The 27,141-nt window shown below is 38.0% G+C and overlaps 3 protein-coding genes across 3 annotated transcripts; 2 read left to right on the top strand and 1 right to left on the bottom strand.

The window, feature by feature from the left end:
• Window positions 1–4,560: 4,560 nt before the first annotated feature.
• Window positions 4,561–5,505, bottom strand: LOC127227660 (olfactory receptor 51I2). The gene has a single exon (XM_051192015.1). It carries the CDS (start codon window positions 5,497–5,499, stop codon window positions 4,561–4,563), a length of 939 nt encoding a protein of 312 aa, XP_051047972.1. The 5' UTR covers window positions 5,500–5,505.
• Window positions 5,506–15,724: 10,219 nt separating this feature from the next.
• Window positions 15,725–16,669, top strand: LOC127227597 (olfactory receptor 51I1). Its single transcript, XM_051191978.1, has one exon. The coding sequence runs from the start codon at window positions 15,725–15,727 to the stop codon at window positions 16,667–16,669; it is 945 nt and encodes a 314-aa protein (XP_051047935.1).
• A 9,050-nt stretch (window positions 16,670–25,719) lies between these two features.
• LOC127228067 (olfactory receptor 51L1) lies at window positions 25,720–26,670 on the top strand. The gene has a single exon (XM_051192505.1). It carries the CDS (start codon window positions 25,720–25,722, stop codon window positions 26,668–26,670), a length of 951 nt encoding a protein of 316 aa, XP_051048462.1.
• Window positions 26,671–27,141: the final 471 nt, after the last annotated feature.

Genomic DNA, 27,141 nt, shown 5'->3' with positions numbered 1-27,141 from the left:
TGAATTTCTAAATTATTTCACTTACTTTTCTACATGTTCAAAATTGACATTGTGTTGTGTTTGGTATAGAAAAAGACATTTGACCATCTGTTAAGCTCTAACTTGATCAATATTTAAGAAATGGCTCATCTCACTTAACAATGATATTAGGACTTGGATGTCAAGACCTTAAAGAACTGGAAACATGGTTCAGGAGCGGAGTGCTTGTCCAGCATGCACCAGGCCCTGGGTTCAATCCCCAGCATCCAGGAATCTTGTTTCTCCCAGTTTGTATTTATCTTTAATATACAGTTTTGGGTATTCAACCTTTGTTATGCCTTCACACAATTTATATGGAGATTGTCTTCACCAGGGACACACTTCATCACAGTTACTCACAAATACCATGTGTTTCCCCCTTATGTGGAATTTGGGAAAGTGGCCTGGATGTAGACCTCTAATTACTAGAGGTTGTGAAGTGAGGTTGTGAAGTGGGGAGTGGATAAAAGGCATACAGCATGCATGCAGTAAAATATCACACCAAATCTCTTTACCATGGATAATTAATACATGTTAATAAAAAAAGAGGAACATAAAAGAAAAAGAGGACGGTGTATGTAGATAAATAAAAATAATCACTGGATTAGTTCACAGACCACTTTCTTCCTGTAACTCTTCATAGAGTATTCCCCAGCCTCCAATGACTAAATCATATTGTCACAGACCTAGCACCACATCTGCTATAGTGTAGGTTTCAATGAACATCGAGTGAATAAATAAATGGGTAAGCCATCACATCCCTTTAAAGGAAAGAACAAAGTTCAGAAGTAGTGCACTTGGGAACCTCCCCCAATCTCCACATGTTTTAAAGCTGAGATTGGATACAGGCTGATAATTTCTGTACTAGAAAGAATGAACACTGAAAAGTACTTGAGAGAGAATTTTCTGAGCAACATGCTGGAAGCAAACAATATAAGACTGAGATTGTCTTTTGAACCTCTAGTTGAGCCTCTCTGGACATCTGAGCCTGCCACGCACCAGTGTTTGGGTGAGTAACATCTGCACCTAGAGATTCATAGAAGTCTTATCCTGAGATAGTGCTTTACATTTGAAGAGTGTTGGAGGTTTAAGTGAATTGCAATGAAATAGCAAACCTTTAAGCGCTATCACCTGGTGTATAAATTACATAGTACAGATAAAACTTATAAATTAAACATTCATTTAAGGATAATTATTTCCTCTATTTTATATCATATATTTAATGAACTAATCATCTGTGTTTAATGAAAGGAAAGGGTAAAATCTTTTATTTAATAAATATGCACAAGATGCACAGGCAGTGACAAATAGATTCCTTCCTATCTGAGAGTGAAATGGCATGACAGAAGACTCTGAGTTCATGGCTCATCATCATCCCAACTAGAAAATAACTTGGGAGATGAACTCATGGTGCCCTGCTTTATTTGTTACTTTATAAAGCCATGGGAGGTGAAGAGTGCTTCAAGGCCAGATGAACTGTTTCTGCAGCAGCAAAATTGTGGTATCTGAGAAGAGCTGGTCAGATTTTCAAATGACTTTCTTGATTACATTTCATGGTACATAGAAAATGATACTGATGGCCACCTACTGCTAAGGGCTCTCTTCTTGTGAGGATCATTTCTCAAGAACCTCTCTTCCCTGGATTTCCTGTGGAACTCCCTGAAATGTGACTTTGGGGCTTATGTTCTGTATTAGATTGTATTTATCATAGGACTTCTATTAACTATGAGGCACTGAAATCACAAATCCTTCGCAGTCCTAATTGTTCCTCCTAGTTTTTGTTCATATTAACCAACTTAGTCCTTGCTATGGAGGATGAAACATGTATACATGAAAGAGCAGGGTAGAAGCATGACTTTCATGCTCACATATACTTTCTGCAAACTATAAACAGGTCTTCTCAATAATCTTAGTTTGAATAATGTCCAATACTTCATTTTCTTAAGTTGAAACTAGGTTTAAGGAGACTTTTCCTGGAATTAAAGTAGATTTTTATTTCAATATGGAAATAAATGTTGGATTCAAAGGAAACACTGTAACAAAACAACAACAATAAAGCCCAATGATGGTTGGCTTAGGTCTGCTTAGGGTTATAGTTTCAGGGGTGGCCTACCTACGGCTATGACAATAACTGTGTGAGCAGTCACAACCCCCAAAACAAAGCAAACAGGAACTCCAGCCTTTCCACTAGGCTTCTGAAAAGCATTTGGATTTGAATTTGATGATGGAGAAAGGAAGGGAGAAGGTGGAGCAGAACCAGAGGCCATCTGAAGAGCTTTCTGTCTCTTCCTCCTTGTTTTCTTTCTTTTTTCTCTTAATGTCAGATATGGCTAAACAAATGTCTCCTCTGTCTTTGGTTGGATACTAGGGGGTGTTTATGTTTATTCAGCAACTCTCTTAAGCCCTTTCTTTTTACTAGGGAGTGTTTTACTTATGTTAATTCAGCAACCCCCTTAAGCCCTTTCTTTTCATCGATGCCTTTATTTAGAAATAAAATCTGATGCCATTAACATTTGTATCCTAAAGCAACATAGGAGCTTCTTATATGACTCAGGAAAGTTATTTTTAAACTAATACAGTTGACTCTAAACTAAATATCCCTATTTATTTTTCCTTTGAAATCATGTTGCTACATTATTTAACAATTCTCTAAAACATTAACTTAGCACATAAGTAAACATATACGTTTCTTACTGTTGTCATGGGTGAATTTTGAGATCTGGCTCACAAATACTGATACTATCTACACTCACAAAGAGCTCTCTCCCTTTGTTCTGTCACTCATCTTTGACATTTCTCCAGCAGAGACTTTCTGTCGTCAAGGAAATGACACACAGGAAAATCATTCTAAATGAAGGCCAGAAAGAATCATTTTCTAATTATTCAGTGCTAGGAAACAATGACAACTTTAAATTTTCAGGCAAATGGATGGAACTAGAATAAAACATTTTAAGTGAGTTATCCCAGACCTAGAAAGACAAATTTAGTATGTACTTAACTTATAAGTGGATACCAGAATAAAGCAAAGGATAACCAGCCTGCAATCCATAACCCCAGAGAAGCTAGATCCCTTTTACAGAAACAGATGGAAGCTGATACAGAGATCCACAACTAACCATTAGGACAAGCTCCTGGAGTATAATCAAAGTGAGGGAGGAGTGATAATATGAACAAAAGAGTCAAGAACATGATGGAGAATCTCACCAAATCAGTTGATATAAGCTAGTGAGACATCACGGACTCCTCTGACAACTGGGGAACCTGCATAGGACAGAACTAGGCCCCCTGAATACAGGTGACAGTGGTGTGGCTTGGACAGCATATGAGGCCACTGGCATTGGGACCAGTTCTAACTCTAATTCATAAACTGAGTTAGTGATGCCCATTCTCTGCCCATACTTTGACCAGCCTAGGCATGGAGGGGGTCCTGCCTCACTGAGATGATGGAACAGACATAGTTGACTTCCTAGGGGAGAACTTACCCTCTCCAAAGAGCAGATAGGAGGAAGGTTGGGGAAGTGGGAAGAGAGGAAGGAAGAGGAATTTGGATTGGAGTGCAAATAAATAAATAAATAAATAAACAAACAAACAAACAAATATTTTCTAATTGTGAATTGTAAATGTTTTATGCTGTATGTCCCAGAGTTTTTTTTTTTTTTCCTAAAAATCCTAGAACATAGTTTCTGACATCTCTTAGTATGGAATTGCATGTAAGAGAACTGTTATCCCAAGAATGGATGAGAAAATAGAGACTATGACTCCAGCATATTGACCTCCCTAGACAAAAATTCCTGATTTAGAAAGATAAATGCACTAGAAAGAAAAGATGTAGAGTGGAAGCCACAAAGTTCTCAGTGTCATCAGCTGTCAATTTTCTGGGTGATCTTTATTCATTAATTTTTGTAGTGAGTTATAAAAGAGTATCAGGTTGCACCTTATGAAGTTAAAGTAGCCTGTGAATGTTTAGAGCAAAGGTGTTGGGGAAAATCAGGACAACAATGGCGATTTTATGCAATGCAGATCAAACAATAAAATGGGATTCTCATTACAGTACAGTGGGAAACAGACATGAATTTAATCTCAAATATCCATGTAACTCTGAGCAATTCATCCTCTGTGCCTCACATGATTAGTATGAACGTGAAGTCAATGTACATAAAGATTTTGGAATAGGACATGGCACATTTAATGACTTAGTAAAATTAATTGTTATATTAGGAAAATTTGCTACCTTTACAAAAGTAATTCCTAGTTGAAGATTAACCTGTAAAACATTACATAACTACTTGGTTGCCTCCAACATTTACTTTTCTGTGGATGGCACAGGTGCTAGCTGAATGACTGTTGTTTTGTATATCATTTAATATTGTAAGTTTTGTGTCTCAGTTTTCATGGTCTCATAGGCTCCCCTACATTTACGTGTCCATATTATCCTCACGATGTTAATAATTCTCATGCTGAAAATTATGATTATAGTGATGACATCATCAATGAAAACCCATAAGTACTGTGATCATTAGATCCTAAAGAAAGATGTGAAAGTCACAGTTTGATACGGTGAAACATTCGGAAGATGGCACGACGGATCTCCTTTGTCTTGGCACTGTAAATGAGAGGATTGAGTACAGGAGGCACAAAGAGGTAAATGTTGGACATGAGAACATGTATGTATCGTGGGGCATGCTTCCCAAAGCGGTGTACTGTAGAGACCCCTATCATTGGCACATAAAATGCAAGTACAGCCAAAATATGCGACACACATGTGTTGAGAGCTTTGAGGCGTTCTTCATGAGAAGCAATGGCCATAACAGAACGCAAAATGAGCACATAGGAGAGAAAGATAAAAAGCAAATCCATGCCAAAGGTAGACATAAGAACAAAGAGCCCATAAATACTGTTGGCGGTGATGTCAGCACAGGCAAGCTTCATCATGTCTGGGTGCAGACAGTAGGAGTGGGAAAGAACATTAGATCTGCAGATAGGTAGCCTCTTGATGAGAAAGGGCAGAGGAAAAAGGGTGATGAAGCTTCGAGCAGTCACAGATAATCCCATCCCAGCAATGAATTCGTTGGTAAGCACAGTGGCATAATGTAAAGGATCACATATGGCCACATAGCGATCAAAGCTCATTGCCAGAAGAATCCCTGACTCCATCATGGAGAAAGAATGAATGAGGAACATCTGGACTAGGCAGGCATCAAAAGCAATGCTGCGGGCATCAAAGCAGAAGGTTCTAAGCACAGTGGGCAGTGTAGCCATGGACATGGCCACATCACTGAAAGACAACATGGACAGGAAGTAGTACATGGGAGCATGGAGGCTGGGCTCCACTCGTATGGCCTGCAAGATCACAGTGTTTCCCCCAAGGGCCACAGCATACATCACACAGAGGGGCCCTGCCAGCCAGGAATGGAGGTTCTCTAGACCAGGGATACCAGTCAGGAGGAAGGAAGCAGGGCGAGTGACATTGAACAGCCCCATAGCAGGAAGAATCCAGGATGCATCTCAGGGCCAGATTTTGCTTGGAGAATTCTAAGAGCTGTGCTTACTGGAGGACAAGAAACCAGGAATCAAAAGATACATTGAGGAAGTCTATATCTAAAAGCTGATTTGCTCATGAAACCATTGGTTTGAGAATAAGGTAGGCACACTGCCTTTCTTCATATTTTTATGATCACCAAGCTATAGAGCAGGACAGCATTTCTCTGTTTCATGGATGTAGAAAGATATTGTGTGATAATTAAGAAATCTCAGTCATGAGGAACATGTTTCCATCATATTATTCTTAATTTTCATGAATTTTAGTAATTTTAAGGGATCATTTTTTTTTTCAGAAAGAAAGAAAGTATTGGAGTCATCAATAACTTTTGGAAAGGCTCAAATATTTTCTTGAAAACATCATTTCATTCAGATGTCATTAATTATTGAGGAAATTTCCTCAGAGCTATATATATATATATTTATAATTTTAAAGACACACACACACACACACACACACACACACACACATATATGGTATACATTTGTTCATGTATGACATGTGTGTGCAGGAGCCAGTGAAGGCCAGAAGAAGGCATTAGATACCCTAGAAGGAGTTACAGGTAATTGTGAGTTGCCACGTGAGTGCTGGGAACCAAAGCTAAGTCTCTTCAAGGGCAGAAAGTACTCTTATTGAGTGAGCCATCTCTCCAGACCCCATAGAAAGCATTTATCACGGTGGATACTTGGGAGGTAAGGGGAAGGGACAATAAGAGACTGAGGTAATTGACTACATTTGAACATCAGTTTTCATTGGCACAGTTACTGAAAACAGGATTTTTAAAAACAACAGTAAAATGCTTTTAAAAAATTGTAATAGGCCACACTTTGGAAGGCAAATATAAACTTTTTATTTAAATTATATAAATAATATATATATAAACATTTTAATATAATTAATAAAATTGTTATGGGGGCTGGAAAGTTGGATCAGTGGTTGAAGGGCACTGACTGCTCTTCCAGAGGACCTGGGTTCAATTCCCAGCACCAACATGGCAGCTCACAACTATCTATAATTCCAAGATCTGACAGTCTCACACAGACACACATACAGACAAAACACTAATCACATAAAATAAATAAATTATTAAAAAGTAATTTTATATGATACATAGAAAAATAAAGCATTTGGGCATTGTACCCAAAAGAAGCTTCCATACTTTGATACAGTCTCATATACTGCTGTTCGAAAGACAAATTTATCTGTTTTCACATTAGAGTTAGCTTTCATGTTCTTCCACACTGGACTCAGCCTGACTTCCATCCATTGCCAATGAAACACCCACTTCTACTCTCTTCCTCACAGTCTTGTTTTATTCACACAATGTAGCTCAGCATTCTTTCCCAACTTGAACATAGAAGTACACATATCTTGTCATGCTCATTCCTCAGTTTACATGTGCAAACACACTTCTAGCTACATGCATGAAGATTGTTTTCTACTAGTTATTTTGAGGCTATTACTTACATATTACTTAATTCTTATTGCTTTCTTTCTATAAGTAACTATATTGTGTCTTCTCTCATAGCAATGCTTTTGTTCACTCTTTCATAATGGATAAGACTAGAGAATGCTAGAAGGCTTCTCACCTGGATGACTTGTTTTTGGCTTTTAGGATACCCTCCTTTGGGAGAACTCAAGAAATTCATGCCAAGGCTAGTCTTAAGTCACTTGCTCTAGAAACCCAGAACATTTATTTCACACAAAACACATATATTCAGACTGGTTTAAAGAGATGTGTTTTAGCTTTGGGGCCTGTACTGATAAGGTGTGCCTACGGCTCTGCCGGAAACAAATACCATTCTCTTGACTTTTCCTTCTTCAGCTTCTAAATAAGTAAGACTAGACTATGCTTCGAAAGTTCTCTTTGATAGGAGAGGAGGAAAAGAACCCAGGGTCCCAGATATTAATACCTAATCACTGACATTGTGTAAGGCTACACAGCATTTTCTCTTTAGGATACCTTTCTCAACTTTGCGGTACACTGAATAATTTCAGCAAGTCAGTGCCACACCACTGCACTTATAATGATTGCCTCTCTTTTGTGTTTAGTACTCAGTAATGCCATACCCTTGTTCCTTAAGGACTGAATCTTTGAGATCCAGGACTCACCACCCTGAATTGGCTTTTGTGATTTCCATCTGAGTAACTCCACATTAAGTGTTTGTAGCCTGGGCTGTCCTTGAACTTGTAATCCCTCTGTCTCATCATCTAATCCTCTTGACTGCTTGAATAAAGGTGAGTGCCACTATGTCAAGTTCAGTTCTTTGTAGGGCTACATAGAATAAAATTGGAAAACAAAGAAAAAAATCGAAGTAAATAGGGAACAGAGAGAAGAGAAGATAGGCTTAAGGTGTGACTCTGCTTGTTTGGAGGGCAGTGCCAAAGTCATTCTAAGTCTGGGAACCAAGTTTGAGAATTTTTGGAAGAAATAATGCCTGACAGATCCATAATTAGACTCTTTCCTTAACTGGGTGGTGCTGAGATTGTGAGCTTCCTGGAAATCTGTGAATAAGGAAACAAACAGAGAAAAAAAGAACATTTGTGTGTTGGCTATGCTTTGTGTCAGTTTCTCTACAGAGATCTGTTCAAGTGATTGCACACTTAATCCCTGAAATATGTGGCAACTGGCTCAGGAATAAATGCCCGCCTCATTGGTCATGATGAATAAGCAATACACAATTTTCATAGAGTACTGTCTACTTAGGATCTTGAGGAATCATTAAATATTACAGTGGAAAGAAAAATGGAAACTGCAATTTTGTGTCTCTGAGAAGAGGTTTTCCAGGAGCCTTTGAACAAGGAGAGTAAATGACTAAAGCAGACACATGTGAAGAAGAGGACAGCAAAAGCATGGCTCCAAGGCCAAACAGATTCTTTTGCTTCTAAACTAGAATATATCTGTGACTGTAGCTATACAGAAGCTAATGTAATAATGGAAAGGTCCCTTTGGCATGGGTCAGACTGCTGTGGCTTCTCCCTGGCTCTGGTACATACTGACTCTGGAAAATAATATTCACTGTAACTAATTTATGGCTGTTATGTTAGACCATATAAGTCCTTTCCAGCTTTTAAAAATATTACTTAATTAAGCAGTGTGTATCTATGGAGATTTGTATGGGTCTAGAAAGGAGTGGGAAATAGGCAAAGTTGGTTTCCAGGAAGGTTTGTTTACAGACCACAGATTTCAATGTATACCACAAACGAGAAAAGACTAGAAATGACTAGCTATTTATGGGTCTTCTGTAGGTATAGCCAGCTGACTTCTCTTATCTTTTTTTTTTTTTTTTAGTGTCCCAGGGACTTTAAAAAGATCTTTCTCAAAGGTTACATTGTAAATATTAGCAAAAATATTTTCTCATAGTGTATGGGGTAAATATCATTTTTTCTTTTAAATTGAGATTATAAGTACATAATTTCTGTCTTCACTTTTCTGCATCCAACCTCCCTATAAATCACTTCTTGTTCTTTTTTGGATTCATAGACTTTTCATTAATTATTCCTTTATGCACTTATATGTATATATACATATACACACATGTATACACACACACATATATATTCCTTAATATCACTTGCTTAATCAGTATAATGTTACTCATATGTATATTTTCAGAGCTGATCACTTGGTATTGGATAACCAATTGGTATGTCTTCTCTGGGGAATGCCATTTCCCACTTTGAAAGGAAGATGTAAACGTTAAGTTATATTACCTTTGCTTAAGCATTTGGGCCAAGGACAGTGGGTAGTCTTGAGTTCTGAGTCCTGCTTTGCTACCTAAACTTGTGGCATTGTTGCTAAAACTTACGAAGTTTGACTTTTGAGTCTTAAGTTGACCATGGGAAGGGAGTTACTTGGTGATAAATTACAAAAAAAGTGAGTGACAACTCCAGAGTAAGAACCTGGTTTCCAATGCCTCATATTTTTTCCATCTCTATTCCTTCTACCAAGAAGCTGTTGTCAAACAGCTGTCTACTTAGCCCATTTCACTGTCACCTACTCTTACTCAGGAAAACACTTTCTTGAGCAGGATTTCAAACATCTCACCCCTCCCGTCAAAGCTTCAGAACTCACCAGAAGACAAGCAGATGAGACACACTCTCAGAACATGTTGTTCTTTTTGCTGAAGTGAATTCATGCCTGTTAATTTTATATCTTACCCTAATCTCCACAGAGAGCACACTGATATTGTCTTTGTGTCTCGGAATTCTTCAGAGAGGTCCTGGTCTCCTGAGGTCTTTAAAGAGACTGGTACAATTAAATCATGTACTGTTTCAACTGAAAATGAGCTCCCCTAATTCTCACACCAACATGGCATGTTATCTGAAGATTGGTGGGAAAATCTGTGAGGCTCATACCTGAGAAATCTCAGCTTTATGCAGTAGATAATGTGTAAGCCAGGTAATAAAAAGTAAAGAGAACAGAAGTGTATATGTTTATTCTTACCCCTTTAAATGTGTTCAGTTGGGCCAGTTCTTCCTAAATCCTCTGTTGAAACTCAGTTCTCTGAATTTTTGGGATCATATCCAGATGGTAAAGCTAGAATTTATGGTCTAGTGTAACCACACAACTATCCAGCATTCAGAACTACAGCTTTTGGTTTCTTCTCATTCTTTATTTGCTAACACTGGTCTCTGGCTTCTTGTTGAGGCAAGTTCCAAGGTTCATTGCCACTTAGGTATTTAGTTCACCTATTAAGTATTCAGAGCTGATTTTTCATTTGTTGTTTTCCTATTCAAAGAAGCTTTTCTTCATTGTTTTCTCATTCTGCATTTGATTTAAGTTAATATGCCATTGGTATTTATGTTTATGAGTCCATCCAAATTCCACGATTCCATTTGTAAGAGCCATGTACTCATTTTAAAAGGACACTATCAAGCTCTTCTCTCTAGGATGTGCCTCATCCATGAAATGCTCCATGAATGCCTGATCTCAGGTCTCCAATAGCTTCTCACTCAATCCTGAGAAGTGGCAACTTCAACATTTATTCCCAGTCAACCCTGCTAAGTACACATCATGTTTGATTAATGGTAGAATTCAAATGTGTGTGAGTCACATTTCCAGAAGCAACAAAATCATAATCCAGTCAAAATATAAACAATTAAAATACAGAATTATTAGCCAAGAGTTACAGAACATGACAGACAAACCAAAATTAAAAGGTAATGTTGGAATTAGTAAATTCAGGAAATGGCTTCTAAGCCTAGGTCTGGATGACAAAAAGGAAGACTCTGGAATTATTAAATGATACAATCTTGCAATAAGAGTACCACACAACTGAAAGTCAAGATTTTTAGGAGAGGCCATGAATTAGGTGGTCTTGGACTCTCCAAAGTTCAGAGGAGAGGTTAGTTGTGATTGTGATTTACTCTTCAGAGAAAGGGGATTGGAGAGGGGTTTTCTGGTTTGTTTTGAGCAGAATAAAACAAATATGGCCATAAACTCCCCTTCCTGATCAGGTTCTTCCTGTCCCAGAGTCACAGATCTTAGGTGTTGATTGACAAAGAAGGAACACAGTTTGAAGTGCTTAGCTATAAAATCACAAACAAATAACACTGAAGATGAAATTGAGAGATCAGTTAAAATATAATGAGCATAGGTTTTGAAATGAATTTTATCCTGTAACTTGTTTAGGCAGATTTCAAAGCAACTGAGAAAGTGAAGAGCAGACAGGGATGCATCCTGGAGATTTACAGTAACAAGATGTTACTACTGTGCAATGATGTGAGGTGTAATTATTAGATATCAGAAAAGGTGAACCCAAGCACAGAATTAATGGAAGAAGTGTCATCTACATCATAGATACCATGAGGTAGGCTGGGGTAGAGAGACTCTATATCTGTGAATGCTTCCTACCAGCTGAATTTATCTAGAAAGTGGCTGATACAGGACTTTGACATATTCCAAAAGTAACAATTGAGCAGGCCACACAGAGGTGGGGCATGTCTTAATCCCAGCACTTGGGAGGCTGAGGCAGGGGGATCTGTGTGAGTTCGAGGCCAGCCTGGTCTACAGAGTGATTGCCAGGATAGGCTCCAAAGCTACACAGAGAAACTCTGTCTCAAAAAACCAAATACATACATACATACATACATACATACATACATACATACCATAATAAAACAGACATACAAGGGTAAGGAGTCGATGCTAAGGCATACAAGCTTTGCCTTGTCAGAATAAAAAAAATGCTTAGTACATCTTACTCTTATTATAATATTAGTATTGTAGGATAAATGATCTCCCATGATTTTCATAGTCATAATAAGCACTAAGCAAAGTGCTAGCTAACTCCCCATAAAACCATGAAACTTGACCAGGTAACTGACATGTCTGTCAATGTCTGAGGAATAGAGATTTTATTGCACTTAACAATCATCTCTTTCAAAGTCAGCCAGATTTCTCTGTGAGCTATTTTAGTGTTTATGTATTAATGAACCCTATTGTTGTCTTCAGAAATTAACCTGTCCAAGGAGGACTGATGCCTCTTTGTTCATAACACTGTCTATGTTCCATGAAAAGGTGGTTGTGCATGGTTCCTATCTACTCATGTGTCTGCCCTATTAGCCATTTATATATTCATCTTGCTTTTTGGAAATTTTTCAAATTTGTTGACATAATAATACCTCCCCTCAAATATGTGAGCATTTATATAATTTATTGCAATTCAATATTTTATGTGGTTCTTTGCTTACTTGAAAACATATAGAGTGTGAATATTAGTAAACAGCCTAGTGTACAAACTTGTACCTGTGGGATATCAGGGTGACTACAGCTGTGTATTTTTCCCTGAATTATTTGAAGTATGTTGACACCCCATCAAGGAAATATTGAAACACTAGTGGGTGTGGATGATGACATAAAAAACACCCAGGCCAAGAATGAGATCCTCCTCTTGGGAGCAATTCTCTTGTGGATGAGCTCCCTTACTCATTGATGCCACCCTGCTAATTATGCCAGTTTCTTGCCCCTCTATTTCATAAAGACTTCTGGGTTTTGGAGGGATTCATAAATTTATGTTCTAAGGAGATGATGAGGCCGCTCTGACGGCTGGACTCACAGCACAGCACATCCAACTACAAAGAAAAGACACAGCTTCCATCCAGTGAGTGCCCCTCCCTCAGGCCCACCACAGGGATTCTTGTTCAGAGAGCTTAAATGCTATCATTTTTTATCATCTATGGATCTGTCTTCCACAACAGGCCAAATGTATCTCCCTATAAAGGCAAGGATCACCAGGAAATGACAGATTCCTATCTAAATCAAAGCTCTAATACTTGATCCCTTGTCACTAGGCTAAGAGGGTTTTACAAACTCCTTATTTTAAAAGCCTGTATTTTGAATTATGATTTCCTGTACAAGGCTGCAAAAGGAAGCAAACAAGCAAACAACAGATTAAAAAAAAAAAAAACAAACAAAACCAAATAAAAATCCCCATATAAGCAAATTTCCCATTCAACAGCATACTTTCTAATTTTAGTTGATTTCTCTGTTGACTGTTTAGTGAGGATATAATTAGGAGGGTTTCACTGTGTGTCTGTAAATGATGGTGCACATGTTATTCCTTGTGTGAGTATGTGTGGGGGAGACTGTACTTATAAGTAAAGGAGAATATAAACATGAACACATATTTGTAATATTTTATATTCTGTAGTATCAATAAGCAGCTGTAGGTTTTCCTAAACTCTATGGTACAATAATGTCAGGTGTGACAAAAGAGGATGTGGCAGGTCCTGTGTATGCATGACTATAAATGCTTAGACATGTGTGTGGAAGTATAAATGTATATTTCCTGAGGTGTTAGAGGGGCTCTGGATATGTGTTTACTCATAGATGCTGTGTTCCATCTTCTGACCTTTATTCCTAGAGCAGTTGCATTTGAGGGACTTTGACTAACATACACACAGATGACCAAAGAAAAGACTTCAGTTGGAGTGGGAATTATTTTTTGTGGGAAGTTTTCAGAGCTTTTCTCCAGACAAGAAGGTCTGGCACCTTCTTCGATTCCTTCAGTTGGCTCAACAGAGGAAAAAAAGAGGGGAGTTTAGTCTATATATTGGAGGATTTCTTAGTGTTCCTTGGAATTGTCAATTTTCCCATTTTTTATCAACACAGAGATAGTCTAAAATAACAATAACAAAATGTTAAGCTCTGTATATACTATATCTAAAAAAATCTTATTAGAGACATCAGCTTTCATCCTTGTTTGAAATAGAAAGAGAAGTCTATAGAGAATAGATGACAAGAAGCCCACTAGTGAAAAGAATGTTTTCATTTATCTGTTGGAGGATATAGAAGCCAAGACATAGATTTCATCTTACATCCCATCCACTTTTAGGATTATGACTAGTAAGTTTTCTTTCTCCAGACTCTTGTCATCATCCAATTTCATTAAGCTTACCAAGGGCACTAAGAATAGAATGAAAACTCTAGAAATGGAAAAGGATATAAGGAGCCATTTTACTTTTGTACCAAAATAGAACTTTAATTTGGGGTTTTTATGCAGTGTGGAAGCATCTTTGGATAAAACTAAAAAGGTAGTTATCTATGATCTGTTCATGATTCTACCATTTCTTTTGCTGGCATTATTATGGCTGCTAAAAGACAAAGAGATTCCCAAAAAGAAGGGATAAACAAAAAGACTAATGTGGATGGAAAACTAAGACGCAGTTGTTAAGGGAAACTGGGGAAGAGGGGATCTGGGATGAAACTGGGAGGAGTGGGATGGGGAAGCTATTTGGGATGCATTGTATGAGAGAAGAATCTATTTTAAAAAGAAAAAAAGAAATAGTTTCTACAAGGAAGGAAATCTGCTTTAATAAGGTGAGTTGCCAACAGTATTAATTCTGAAAGGGAGTGCCATGTACTAGAAATATGTTTTCATTACATTTAGAAACAAATAGGTCATCATACAGAAATATGCTTGTGTAGCAAAACGATGCTCTAACTACAGTACAGCAAAACAAGCAACACTAGCTGCTTTTAAGGAAGCAGGCACTCAAGCAGATAACCTTCCCTGGTGTCAAGAGAGATTTACAAAACAGAAGTTTGATTACATGTGGGGAACAGCCATGATTTGGAACTAGAGAGAAATGTTACTGTGTCTTTATCATGGGTGCTTATGTACACAGTTATTGCCCCAAGAGAGAGAACCAGGAAAGGAATGGCTGTTAGAATAGGAGTCTTGAAGAAGTAGGAGGAATGGGTTCTTAAGTAGTGCTCGCCTTCCAAAAAGGAGAGACTCCTGCTCCCAAACCTGGGGTAAGAATAAGTAAAGATATGAATACATTTAAAAATTTAAATAGCAATACTAATATATGTAATTCCAATAAAACATTTTCTTTTGTTTGATGGATCCAAAAGTTGGTTTCATTATAGATTGTTTTTTTAAACATTTGTAGTCTTTGATTTCAAAGAGAAGGAGGGCAGAGACCACAGTAACTGTTTCAGTAGAGAAGTATATCAGAGAAAAGTTAAGAGACAAATTGACCAGAAGAAAATGGAACAATTATAGAGACTTTTTTTACGCAATGTATAAACATTAGATGTCAAAAGATCTTGAAAGTAAAAACCTAATGTTGAAATGTGAAACCATGGGATTTCAGAGGTAATTCTTTTTTTGTATATGTGATGACAACTTTAGGGTGACCATAGCCTTGGGAGGTTGAGGCAAAGTCTGGTTAAAGGTTATTGGAGCTAGAGTTCTGTAGTTGCATGTAGTGTATCTATGCTATCAAAAAGTGAGTTCCCAAAGTCATGGACATTTTCCTATTTCTGGCCTACTTTAATTTCTATTTTTCTCTTCAATTGCCAGTATATTTGATTTCTGAAGTATATGGGGAAGTGGTAGAATACTGCACCTAATGATAATGCTCATAGAATCTTCTACCCTGCTGCTATGTTATAGGCACTAATTTGATCATCAGCTTTTCATAGAATTTCCACTCTGATCTAGGGAGTATACTTGGCTTGGCTGTATAAAACTGAGTGGAAATATATTCCTTTCTCAAAAATCTAACAGTCTGATGGGGAAGGTAGAATGTAGTTACACATATTAGAACACTGAAATTTCGTGTTGGAGACAGGATATCTGAGAGAATGTGAAGAACTCTCTTCACATTCCCTCTTAGGCCAAATCCTCATCTGCATTCTCCCACCAGCCTGCCATGCTAGGCTTGAATGGCACTCCCTTCCAGCCAGCTACACTACAGCTGACAGGCATTCCTGGGATGCAGACAGGCCAAGCTTGGATTGCCCTGATTTTCTGCTTCCTCTACTTCATCTCCATTGCAGGTAACCTCAGTATCCTTGCTTTGGTCATTCGGGAACCTCCTCTGCACCAGCCCATGTACTATTTCCTCTCTATGCTCTCTCTCAATGATTTGGGAGTGTCACTATCTACACTTCCCACTGTGCTTGCTACCTTCTGCTTCAACTACCGCCATGTTGGTTTTGATGCCTGCCTGGTCCAGATGTTCTTCATTCACACATTTTCTTTTATGGAATCAGGCATACTTCTTGCCATGAGCTTTGATCGTTTTGTGGCTATCTGTGATCCACTACGCTATTCCACTGTGCTTACCAATAGCCGCATCTTAGCTATGGGACTGGGTATCCTTACCAAAAGTTTTACTACCCTCTTTCCTTTCCCCTTTCTTGTAAAACGATTGCCCTTTTGCAAGGGCAATGTGTTGCATCACTCATATTGCCTCCATCCAGATCTGATGAAAGTGGCATGTGGAGATATTCATGTTAACAATATCTATGGACTCTTTGTGGTCATTTTTACCTATGGTGTGGATTCAATTTTTATCCTACTGTCCTATGCATTGATCTTGAGAGCTGTATTGGCCATTGCATCCCAGGAGCAGCGACTCAAGGCACTCAACACCTGCATATCACACATCTGTGCAGTGCTAGCATTTTATGTCCCCATAATTGCTGTCTCTATGATCCACCGCTTCTGGAAAAGTGCTCCTGCTGTTGTTCATGTTATGATGTCCAATGTCTACCTTTTTGTGCCACCCATGCTCAACCCCATCATCTATAGCGTGAAAACCAAGGAGATACGCAAAGGCATCCTCAAGGTCTTCCATAAATCCCAACCCTGAGGAATGCTGCAGATACCGAGAGAGATCTTTTAGAGGAAGGACTAAGTCTTGTCTGCACGTTTAAGGATTTTGCAAATACAACATAGAGGACTCAAGCTCTTGAGAGTTGTGAATTTGGAATCAATAAAACAATGTCTAATTTAATACAATGATGTACTTAGTTATTGGACACTGATGGTGCAAATTATGTGCTAGTTGCTAAAAATGTTATAATGGTGAGTATATCACATTGTTAAATGAATAGATATACATGTCAAAAGTTGTACAAATAACAACTGTCACCCTGAAAAAAAGTTAGTTATTTTTCGGGAATAACAAAGTCTTGTAGTGAAGACTGTCTTTAACATTGAGAATTCTTAAATCACAAGGAATGAGTTGGTAAATTTAAATGCAGAAAAATGGGTGGCTAGGAAGTAGCTTTTGAAAGAGTTGACAGAGGTTAGCTAGAGTGTTTGCTTGAGGATGACAGCATGAAGGGAGGGTTAAGGTCTTGCCAAAATAAATAATATATATATATATAGCCTGGGATAAAATATTTAGTCAGAAAATGTACAGCCTTAGCTCTCCAGTTGTGGTCCAAAAAGAAGCACCAACATACTTCATAGCTTGATAGAGAACAAAATCTTGATTTTTCCCATTTACGCTACTGAATGAGAACTGCAATAAATAAGAACTTGATGACTATAGCTTAGAAAGCATAGAAAGTCTCTGAAGACTTTGCAGGTACCGAGTGTTGTGTATTTGCTGTGAGGTGAGAATGATAGGATACATTAAGTATTTGGAAACAGTTCTCATTGTGTGATTCCCTGGTCAGCATTGTGATCCACATCTGGAAATTTGTGAGCCATGCCAGCTCCAATGATTCCCGAGTTCACGAAAAAGATTTTGGAGAGTGGATACAGCAGTTTGGATCTTAATAAATTGCCAGACTTAATCTGGTATTTTTGACTTAGAATACTAACCTAGATATTTGGGGAAAGTCATAATTAATTTTGTTCAATGAGGCTTCCTTTTGAGAAGCATGGGAACAATGTCTAGAGATGTTATTCAAGTCTAGTAGATAGTTTTGTTGTTGTTGTTTTGTGGGACCAGATCGGCGGGAAACATGCTCGTAATAAAATGGGGCCTGCAAAGTGGCTACTAAGAACTTCCACTTAAAACTTAACAAAAGCAGCAATATGCAAAATAAGAAAACAAACAAACGAAAAACTTCTTAGTAACAATATTTTTCTCAGTTAGACTCTGTTTTGCTAGAAAGAAACAGAAATTTGGCCAGCTCCTTTAAGAGAGGGTTCCTGACTCATCAGAAGTGGCAAAAACCACATGGCTTTTTAAGAAGCACTGCTAACAGTTCAATGTGTGTATAGAAGCTGGAGAGAGTAGCTGGATATGGTGGCACAAGCCTTAATTCTAGTACTCAGGAGGCAGAGGCAAGCAGATCTCTGTGATTTCAAAGTAAACCTGGTGTATGGAGTGAATTCCAGGGCCGCCAAAGTTACACAGAGAAACCCTGTTAAAAAAAAAAAGCCACATAAATATGAAAAGCACACAAAGAATCTGGATACCGTATGCTATGATATTGACTTTAAATCGCTCAGTTACTAAGGAAGAAATAATTGCTCTAATATACTTGATTATCAATGATGTGAAATTAATCCAATTTATATATTTTTAAAATGCTTTGACTCCAAAATTTAAGTCTAAGGACTGGTTACTGGGAAAAGGGATTTCTAGTTTTTGTTTTCACAGAAAATGAAAAGCTGTGATTCCTTCCAGACTAATATGGTTTGATCAAGCAAAACCCCCTGAATAACTGTCCCAGGTGATCCACCATTCAAAACAGCTGGGACAAGGCAGCCTTACAAACCATTACAGACAGGATTTCTGCATCTTCTTAGGATTCCTTGACAACACCCCCTACCAGCAGGAAGCAGTTTGGAAAGAAAAATGCCCATATTCCCAAGTATTGTCTATAAATGTTTGTTTTCATTTATATGGGGTTGATTATAAATGGTTAATGACCACAAACAATCTCTTTAAAGGTAAAAATGGGATTATGGTATAGATATAAATACTTTGCTTTGAAATGGATTTTCATTTATTGATACAATTTAAGGTCAATTTTGTGATATGTATATTTCTGCTCTTGTTTAGGTATTTTGTTTATGTAGCTCATTTAAACGTGTAATGTATAATTTAGTACAGATTATAGTTACCTATAATAGTCAAAACTTATAGTTAGGTGAGTTAGATTTTCTAGATATATAGAGATGTATTTGAGATGGATAGGCATTCTTCAAACCTTCAAAGACCTACAGAAATGGTTTAGAGTTTTTCTTGACAATGAGACATAACTGATCCTGGCAACACACCTGCATCAGAAAGGAAGATGAACATCAAAGGAAACATGTTATGGAGTTGGCTTCCAATACGGCAAGACTAGCTATTTGGGCAAGATACTGCTCTTGTCTGGACTGTTTTACTTTATCCTGTATAAATTGTACATGCAAAGCCCACAGAAAAGTGACTGCTAAAACAAGATAGACAATGCTACAGGGTTCCTGCTTCATAGAAGACGCTGCCAGACATTCTGCAGGACACAAAGAAAGGTGACTGAAAAACTGCCAACACAGGTGGGACATTTTAATATTTGTTGCTTTGCTGAGAAGTCTGCCAGACACACTATGGCCTAGACGCTGAAGATGGAACATTACAGAAGAACTTCAGGCGGCTGACCAGGCAGTGAGTCGTCTCTGTCATTTCTAGAGTTTATATATTATTCTTCTGTGGTCTTTGATGGAGTTGAAGACAGATACTTATGGTTATAGTTTTCCTTAATTAGGATTAAAGATAAGTTACATATAGGACTTTAGACTAACAAAGATAGGACAGATGATGGAATATTTTTTTTAAATCTTGCTAAATGTTAATGGACTGAACGCTGTTAACTGTGATTCTTATTTGATAACTGTTTTGTTAAATGTTTTGCTATGTTATGGTTAAAACCCTTCTTTTTATTTTAGACAGAAAAGAGGAGATAATGGAATATGTCATTCTGTAAATATGTTTCTCTTATTGGTTAATGAATAAAGCACTGTTGACCAATAGGAAAGCAAGATAGGTGGGACTAGGAGACAAGGAGGATTCACGAAGTAGTAGGGAGGAGATTCAAAATGTAGGACCTGAGAGAATAGAGGTCCAGGCTCTCTCTCTGGTAAGATAAGACCATGTGGAAATACTAGATTAATAGAAATGGGTTAATATTTAAGACAGAGCTAGTCAATAAGAAACTAGTAACTGGCCAACAGCTTTATATCTAATATAGTGTCTCTGCGTGTTATTTGGTCTGCGTGTTATTTGGGGCTGGTACAGCTGTGGGACCAGGCTGGTGGAAAAACTACCCATAAGTTTTGTTTTGTTTTTAAGTTGGGGGGAAACCTAATTCACCTCAGGATTGTGGTATCCATGGTGAAGAGAGCACACATAGACTTACTGCCTTCCAATCACCATGAGATGGTGGAGATTAAATAAGCTTAGCTTCAGATGAGAGTTTGATGAACACCCTTCAGAAATTACACACTGGCTGTTCCATGATACACATTCTTTCCTCACACGCCTGATCACTGTATTCTAAATCCACCTAATATTGAAAATTTTTGATAGGACTCTCAAATAAGCTTTTACAATGAGATGAGGCATCAGAGTGTATCAACAAGAATTCAATATGGACAAGTACCCTGACTAGGTAGTCTCCTGAGAAATCATTCTAATGTAAGGCATTCCCCTTGTGATTAAAAGGGTGTGTTTATTTCTCCACTTAAATTTCACCAGGGAGGAACCTCATAATTTCTTTACAAATGCTAAAATTTAATGTAATATTCATTTAAAATATTTTATTAGTATATATTTGTTGTATTGATGTATTTTTTAATAGTATTTTCATTCAAGTGTGTCAAGTGCTTTGAACACATTCCCCCATACCCTCACCTATGCTAGTTCCTTCCACTTCCTAAATAGTCATTTTGCTACCTTAATGTAGTGTGTGTGTGTGTATTATCTACAAGTGAGAGAAATAATAAAATTTTCTTTCTGAATTTATACTGCAGGGAGCACATAAAATTGTTTATTTATGACATTTTCATGTAGGTATAACATTTTACTTGGCTTGTATTCACTCCCATACATTTTCTGTCATCTCTACTCCACTTTTCTGTTAGTTTTTTCATCCTCAAAATAGTCCCCCTTTTGCTTTCATATTACAAACATGCATATGCACACACACATGTGTGTACACATGCACATAAATACATGCCCACATATTACATGAATGAATAAATATTTAGGTAAATTTTTATTTATCCACTCACTTGATAGAGATAGCTATAGATTTTATAAAAGTACAAAACCCAAAGGTCACCAGGGACATGGTAGAGTCATAGCACTCCATGACTTTTGAAATTGATTCTGGGATATTACAATATTTTTTGTCTAAGTTCTTTTGAATTGCATATCTAGCATTCAAACCCATTATTCCAGTTCAACTAATGGTATAACAACAGTGGGAGCAGACATTAATTTCACCTGTTCTTTCAATACTTAGAACTCCAAAAGAGGAGAAATCTCTTTGCCAAACTCCACTTCTTTTCCACTCTCTTACATTACCCGACAAAAAGAAGCAGCTTCCTTTTCATTCTTCCTTTAACAAGGTCTATTCAATCAGAAACCACAATGAAGAAGAGGCACATGAAATATTTACATGTGAAGAACAGACATTGAAGAAAAACCTACTAGGGGATGGGAAATTGAGAACCACCTCAGGTCTTATGTTGAGGATATTGTGAATACTACATTCAACTCAAATCAAACAAACCCTTTCCTACCTGAATATATGTCTCTTATAGATACTTAACTGTTCTATGAAAACCAAGTTTCAAGTTGAAAGAACGTTAATTTCTTGCAATCTCAAAGCAATCAGGTTACATGGGTAGGACTCAACCAAATTCTGTGTAAGTTTGTATTTCATATTTCTTCACTGCCCCAAAATGTCTATTTAAGAGACCATGAGCTTGTGGAAGTTGGTAGAGGGTTCAGTGGAAGATAGAAGGAATGAATAGGAAATTTGATAGGGGATAGTAGAGATGAATGATTACAACCAAGGCAATATTCTGCATTACTTAAATCTTGAGGTTGTCCCTGGACTCCAAGCTCTCTGCCTTCACAAGCTTTAGGCTCTGCATGGAACCTGAAGCTGTTTAAAATTCAGTATTCAAAGGTTATGCCTCTGTGTTCCAGGTTCAGTTTTAATGTTGGCCTGGTTATCGTGCAGGGATGAGAATTTCAGGTAGTGAGCCCAGAAGCTCTTTTTTTCTATCCATGTCCTATGGAAGGAGCTGAATTTTTTTTAATCTCAGGAGAGAGAGGTTAATGCCTCTCCAAGGGAAATGGTTTTAAATATTCTTGATTTTTATTCCCAAAGTGAGACCTCACTCTCTCCATTTCCCAGCACAACTCATCATCACACTGGAACAAAACAAAACACCAAGGGCCCAGGTCTTTGGGAACCTCTTGCCTAGATCTCTAAAGTCCATCTTCCTTTTTGTCTAGTGGCTGCTTGAGGCCACTCTGGAAACATTGTGAACTTTGGCCACCTGTAAATCCAAGGATATCTTCATAACGTCCTATCAGGTGATGTTGTCTGTGTTTTCTTGATATGTATGTATACAAGAAGTGTGTTTTTATCCATCATTCTATTTGCTTTTTATTCTTTATGATCATGTTTCTGTATTTTTAAATTTCCCTTAATCTCAGTGTGTATATGGACAGATACTAATGTCCATGATAGAGAGGTTTAAGACAATAAACAAGTCAACAAATCTTACTGTTCTGTAGGTTTTTTTTTTTTTTTTTTTTTTTTTTTGTAGAAAGAGTAATACTGCTTCAAATGCCCTATGGTTTCCCAGGTGCTTTCATTTGGGGTTGCAAAAAGTGATCTTAGTAATACAGATATAATAACAGGGTCTAGAAACTAGTCTCTGCCATGTCTCACACTGATCCATATTCTAGAAATTCTGTAACAGAATGGGAGAGACCTTGATTGCCTGCAACCTGAGGCCTGAGGTGAGGAAGAGAGCTGCAAAGACCTTTAATCTCAGTTCAGCAGGTACTGCTGACCACCCCCATACTTCCACATGGGCTTGTTCTGTCTTTGAATAGCTCCACAAACAGTGTATCTTTAAATCTGGGAAAAACATTCCTCTCATGAGCTTCAAACTACTTTACAGGTCTGCCACACCTACTCCCATCCATGGCTGCACTCATCTCCACTCCCCTCACTATTCCAATTTTTTTCAAAGCTTTCCATGTGGCATTTTTTCATAAGTCACAGTTGGTTTGATAACTGTCTAAATATAGCATGGACCCAGGACTCTCAGTTTTGGCTGAGCATGACATATGAGCTTCTATTCATTTAGTCATGCTTTTAGTTTTCCAAAAGCACATTTTGGAGTCAGTCATAGGAAGTGCTGTGGAGGCACTTGATTAGGCAGGAATATGACCTTAAGGAATACAGCATCTAACAGGGAGGACAGAAGTACACACACTGTCCACCAATCATTTTACTAGAAATAGTTACAAGTAGTTTATGGGGTGTATTTGTTTGGGTTCTGTTTCTTATTTGTCTTCAAGACAGGGTCTCTACATAACTGTCCCTGGAACTTGTTATGTAGTCTAGGGTAGCCATGAACACAAGAGAACTGCCTGCCTCTGAATCCCAAGTGCTGGGATTAATGGTTGTGTACCATCATGCTCTACTATGAAGACAATTTCTTCATTGAGATTTTCAAGTTTCCCAAACACTCTCACTGAAGAAATATTCACAAATTTCAACAGTCAGCCAGATATCACAGCATTATGCAATACAAATGATAAAAAGAAAAAGGAAGACCATTTGCTGGGCATTACCAGCTACCTAAGTACTAACTCTATAGCCAGCATAGAATTACCTCTCAGATGTCACTATGGTAGGTTTGGTTAATGTAACCCTGATACCAATATTGAGAAAAAAAATAAGAGCCTCAGCACAAGAAAGCTGAAGAGTGTTTTTGGAATATTTCACTTTGTGGAAATCAACATTACTAGAATATTTTTAGAAAGAAATGAAACTTAGTTGCAGAATGCCATATTTTTAAACTGGTTGACTATCTTAAGAATGATGCAGAGAAGAGAGAGAGACACAACACACACACACACACACAGAGTGAGAGAGAGAGAGAAAGAGAGAGAGAGAGAGAGGGAGAGAGAGAGAGGGAGAGGGAGAGGGAGAGAGAGATGCCATAAAAGAGGGAGCCATTATAGGGTTGTTTTTGTTTGTTTGTTTGTTTGTTTTTTGTGCTTTCCATCTTTTGTTTCCATCAGAGAAACTGACTCCAGAGAAATGTTCAGAGACCCATAAGTTGACCCCAACTAACAATTTGAGCAACAGTGGAAAGGCTACCATAAATGCCCTTACATGATAATGAGATCAACAACTAACTTACCCACCATCATGGAGCCCTCATCTAGTACCTGTTGGAAATAGAAGCAAACACCCACAACTAAACACTGAGCCGAATTAGAATCCAGATGCAGAGAGGGAGGACAAGACCAGGCTACAGAAACCCACAGAGACAGCTGACCTGAACACAGAGGAGCTAATGGGCCCCCAGACTGATAGCTGGGAAACCAGCATTGGACTGACTCAGACCCCCTAAGCATGGGTCTCAGTTAGAATGCCTGGGCAGTCTAAGGGACCTCTGACAGTGGAACCAGGATGTATCCCTGGTACACAAAAGGACTTTGGGAGCACATTCCTCATGGAGGGATGCTCCCTTAACCTAGAGGCAGGAAGGAGGGCCTAGTCCCTAATTCAAATGACTTGACAGATTTTGTTGAACCCTCCTGGAAGGCATCACTTGCTGCAGAGTGGGGGGTATGGGATGGGAAGGGGTCAGGGTGCATGGGAGGGAGAGACAGAGAGAGGAAAGGAGGGAGGGAGAGGGAACTGGGATTGAAATGTAAAATAAGGGAAAAAAAGAATGATGCAGGAGTCGGTAAAGAGACTCATTTCACAGACAATAACTACCCCCAAGAATTTAGGTTTAAAATAAATACAAGACAATACCTGTAAAGAAGAATTTAAGCATATTGCTGAATAGAAATATTATAATTTATAAAGACCAATTGCCAAGATATATTATAAATACCCTTACATTCTGTTCAAGCATGAATGTGACTGTTAACAAAATGTTAACAGTCTATAAAATACTATAAAGTTAGGATTTAGATAAATTTTTATTGTTTACCCAGTATTATGAAAAGCTGTGACTGTGTAAACTGTGGATCATATTGTTTATTCATGTTAACTTTGTATCCAGAAGGAGTATGACCAAGAGACCTGTGTGGTATAGGAATTAAAAGACAGAACTTTGAGAAGCAGACAAAGTGATTTAGTGTGAGCAATGTGCAGCATGAAGAAGGAATTATAAAGTACCACTTTTGAAACTGGGAGTTATTGCATGTTATTAAGTTATTTATTCATCCAGTATTTTTACCCAAATGTGCTACTATATTTTTCAACTTAGGCAAATGCAAATATTCTTTTCTACTCATATTTACAGTGGCTGAGTGAAAATTCAACTCCATGATGACTCTAACATAGCTCCAACAGAGACTCACTTTCATCATCTTAGAAAATCAGAAACACAAACACTGAATATCAATATTCTCTATGTTCTACTTATTTAAATATGAGAGAGTATACTTTCATTTTATAAACAAACAAAAATGCAGTCTCTCATAAGATTGAGAAATCTGAAATACCTTCTTGACATGTGACTGGGGGCGGCATTGGAGACTCATGGGATCAGGAAGAAAGATGTGAATGTTTGTTATGTTACTTCACCCACCACAACCTTTCTCCCTTTAGTGGATGCTAACAGGTATGACTCAACAGGTGTGGGCTAACTTCAGTTTGTTTCTAATGCAGGTGAAGACTTATTTCTACTGTTGGTGTCATGGGAGCAGAGAACAATGAGAGTCTTGACTTGCTAACAGTCTTTCTGTCTGGCATTCCAGGACTGGAGGCCAAACATGGCTGGCTTTCCATTCCCTTTTTCATCATGTACATGGTTGCCATTGTGGGCAACAGCTTAATCATGGCAGCAGTTCAGGCAAACTCAGCTCTCCATGAGCCAATGTACTTGTTCCTCTCCATGCTGGCAATTTCTGAGGTGGGAGTCTCTGTGTCCACACTGCCCACTGTGATGGGCATTCTTTGGTTTGATGCCTACAGAATTGACTTTGATGGTTGTTTGGCCCAAATGTTCTTCATTCACACTTTTTCTGGCATGGAGTCAGGAGTCCTGTTAACCATGAGTTATGACCGCTTCATAGCCATCTACAACCCTCTACGCTACAGAGCCATCTTAACTCTGCCTCGGATCATAGCCATGGGTCTGGGTATTACACTGAAGAGTGTTGCACTCATGGCCCCACTTCCAATTCTTTTAAAACAACTGCCATATTGTCACATAAATATCCTTTCTCATTCCTATTGCCTCCACTCAGACCTGATCCAGCTGCCTTGTGCAGATACTAGGCTGAACAGCATCCTGGGCTTGGCCATTGTCCTGGCCACTTTTGGACTAGATTCACTGCTCATTGTGGTTTCTTATGGGTTCATTCTTTACACAGTGATGGGTATTGCTTCTCGGGAGGGTCAGAGGAAGGCCCTCAACACATGTGTGGCACATATATGTGCAGTACTTATATATTATGTGCCTATGATTGGTGTGTCTGTGATGCATCGTCTTGCTAAGCATGCATCACCAGTGATCCACACACTCATGTCAAGCATATATCTTTTTGTGCCACCAGTGCTCAATCCCATCATATATAGTGTTAAGACCCGTCCAATTCAACAAGGAATTGCCTCTTTGTTCTCCAGCAAGAAGAGATTGATCTGAATCACAGACCCAGGGGCCAGATATAATCATTGAATTAAAAAACTATGATTGTAAATCTCCCACAGGTAAAGTTTTTGGTTAGGCATTTTGACAAGGAAAAGAAGGGAGGAATTCAAAGCATTATGACAAATTTGATTCTGAATCACAAGTGACATATTCAAGTGCATCTCATCTTACATTTTATTCACATATATGTGTATCTGAAAACAGTCTATGCTTTTCTTCTCTAATCACATATAATTATTAAAGATAGAGATAAATGAATTTATCCTTTATTCCTCCTACCTCTTTGAAAATAGCAAATTAATAATGGTTCTGAGGTTTAATGGCATCTGAATTAAAATAAGTAAAAAATTTCTCTTTTGTGGGATTCCTATGGATGAAGTGTCCCCTTTAATTAAGAAAGTCAATTAAGGAAATGTACCTTTGAACAAATATAGTTTCTTGTTTGCCCCAGATATTCATGGTTTC

Source organism: Phodopus roborovskii, unplaced genomic scaffold (assembly GCF_943737965.1).
Source record: "Phodopus roborovskii unplaced genomic scaffold, PHOROB, whole genome shotgun sequence".
Taxonomy (NCBI): domain Eukaryota; kingdom Metazoa; phylum Chordata; class Mammalia; order Rodentia; family Cricetidae; genus Phodopus; species Phodopus roborovskii.
The sequence above is the reverse complement of the archived record's forward strand: the minus strand, read 5'-3'. Positions and strand labels throughout refer to the sequence as shown.

Coding starts and splice junctions, on each gene's coding strand:
- LOC127227597 (XM_051191978.1), top strand. CDS start 15,725: ATGCTAGGCTTGAATGGCACTCCCTTCCAGCCAGCTACACTACAGCTG.
- LOC127228067 (XM_051192505.1), top strand. CDS start 25,720: ATGGGAGCAGAGAACAATGAGAGTCTTGACTTGCTAACAGTCTTTCTG.
- LOC127227660 (XM_051192015.1), bottom strand. CDS start 5,499: ATGGGGCTGTTCAATGTCACTCGCCCTGCTTCCTTCCTCCTGACTGGT.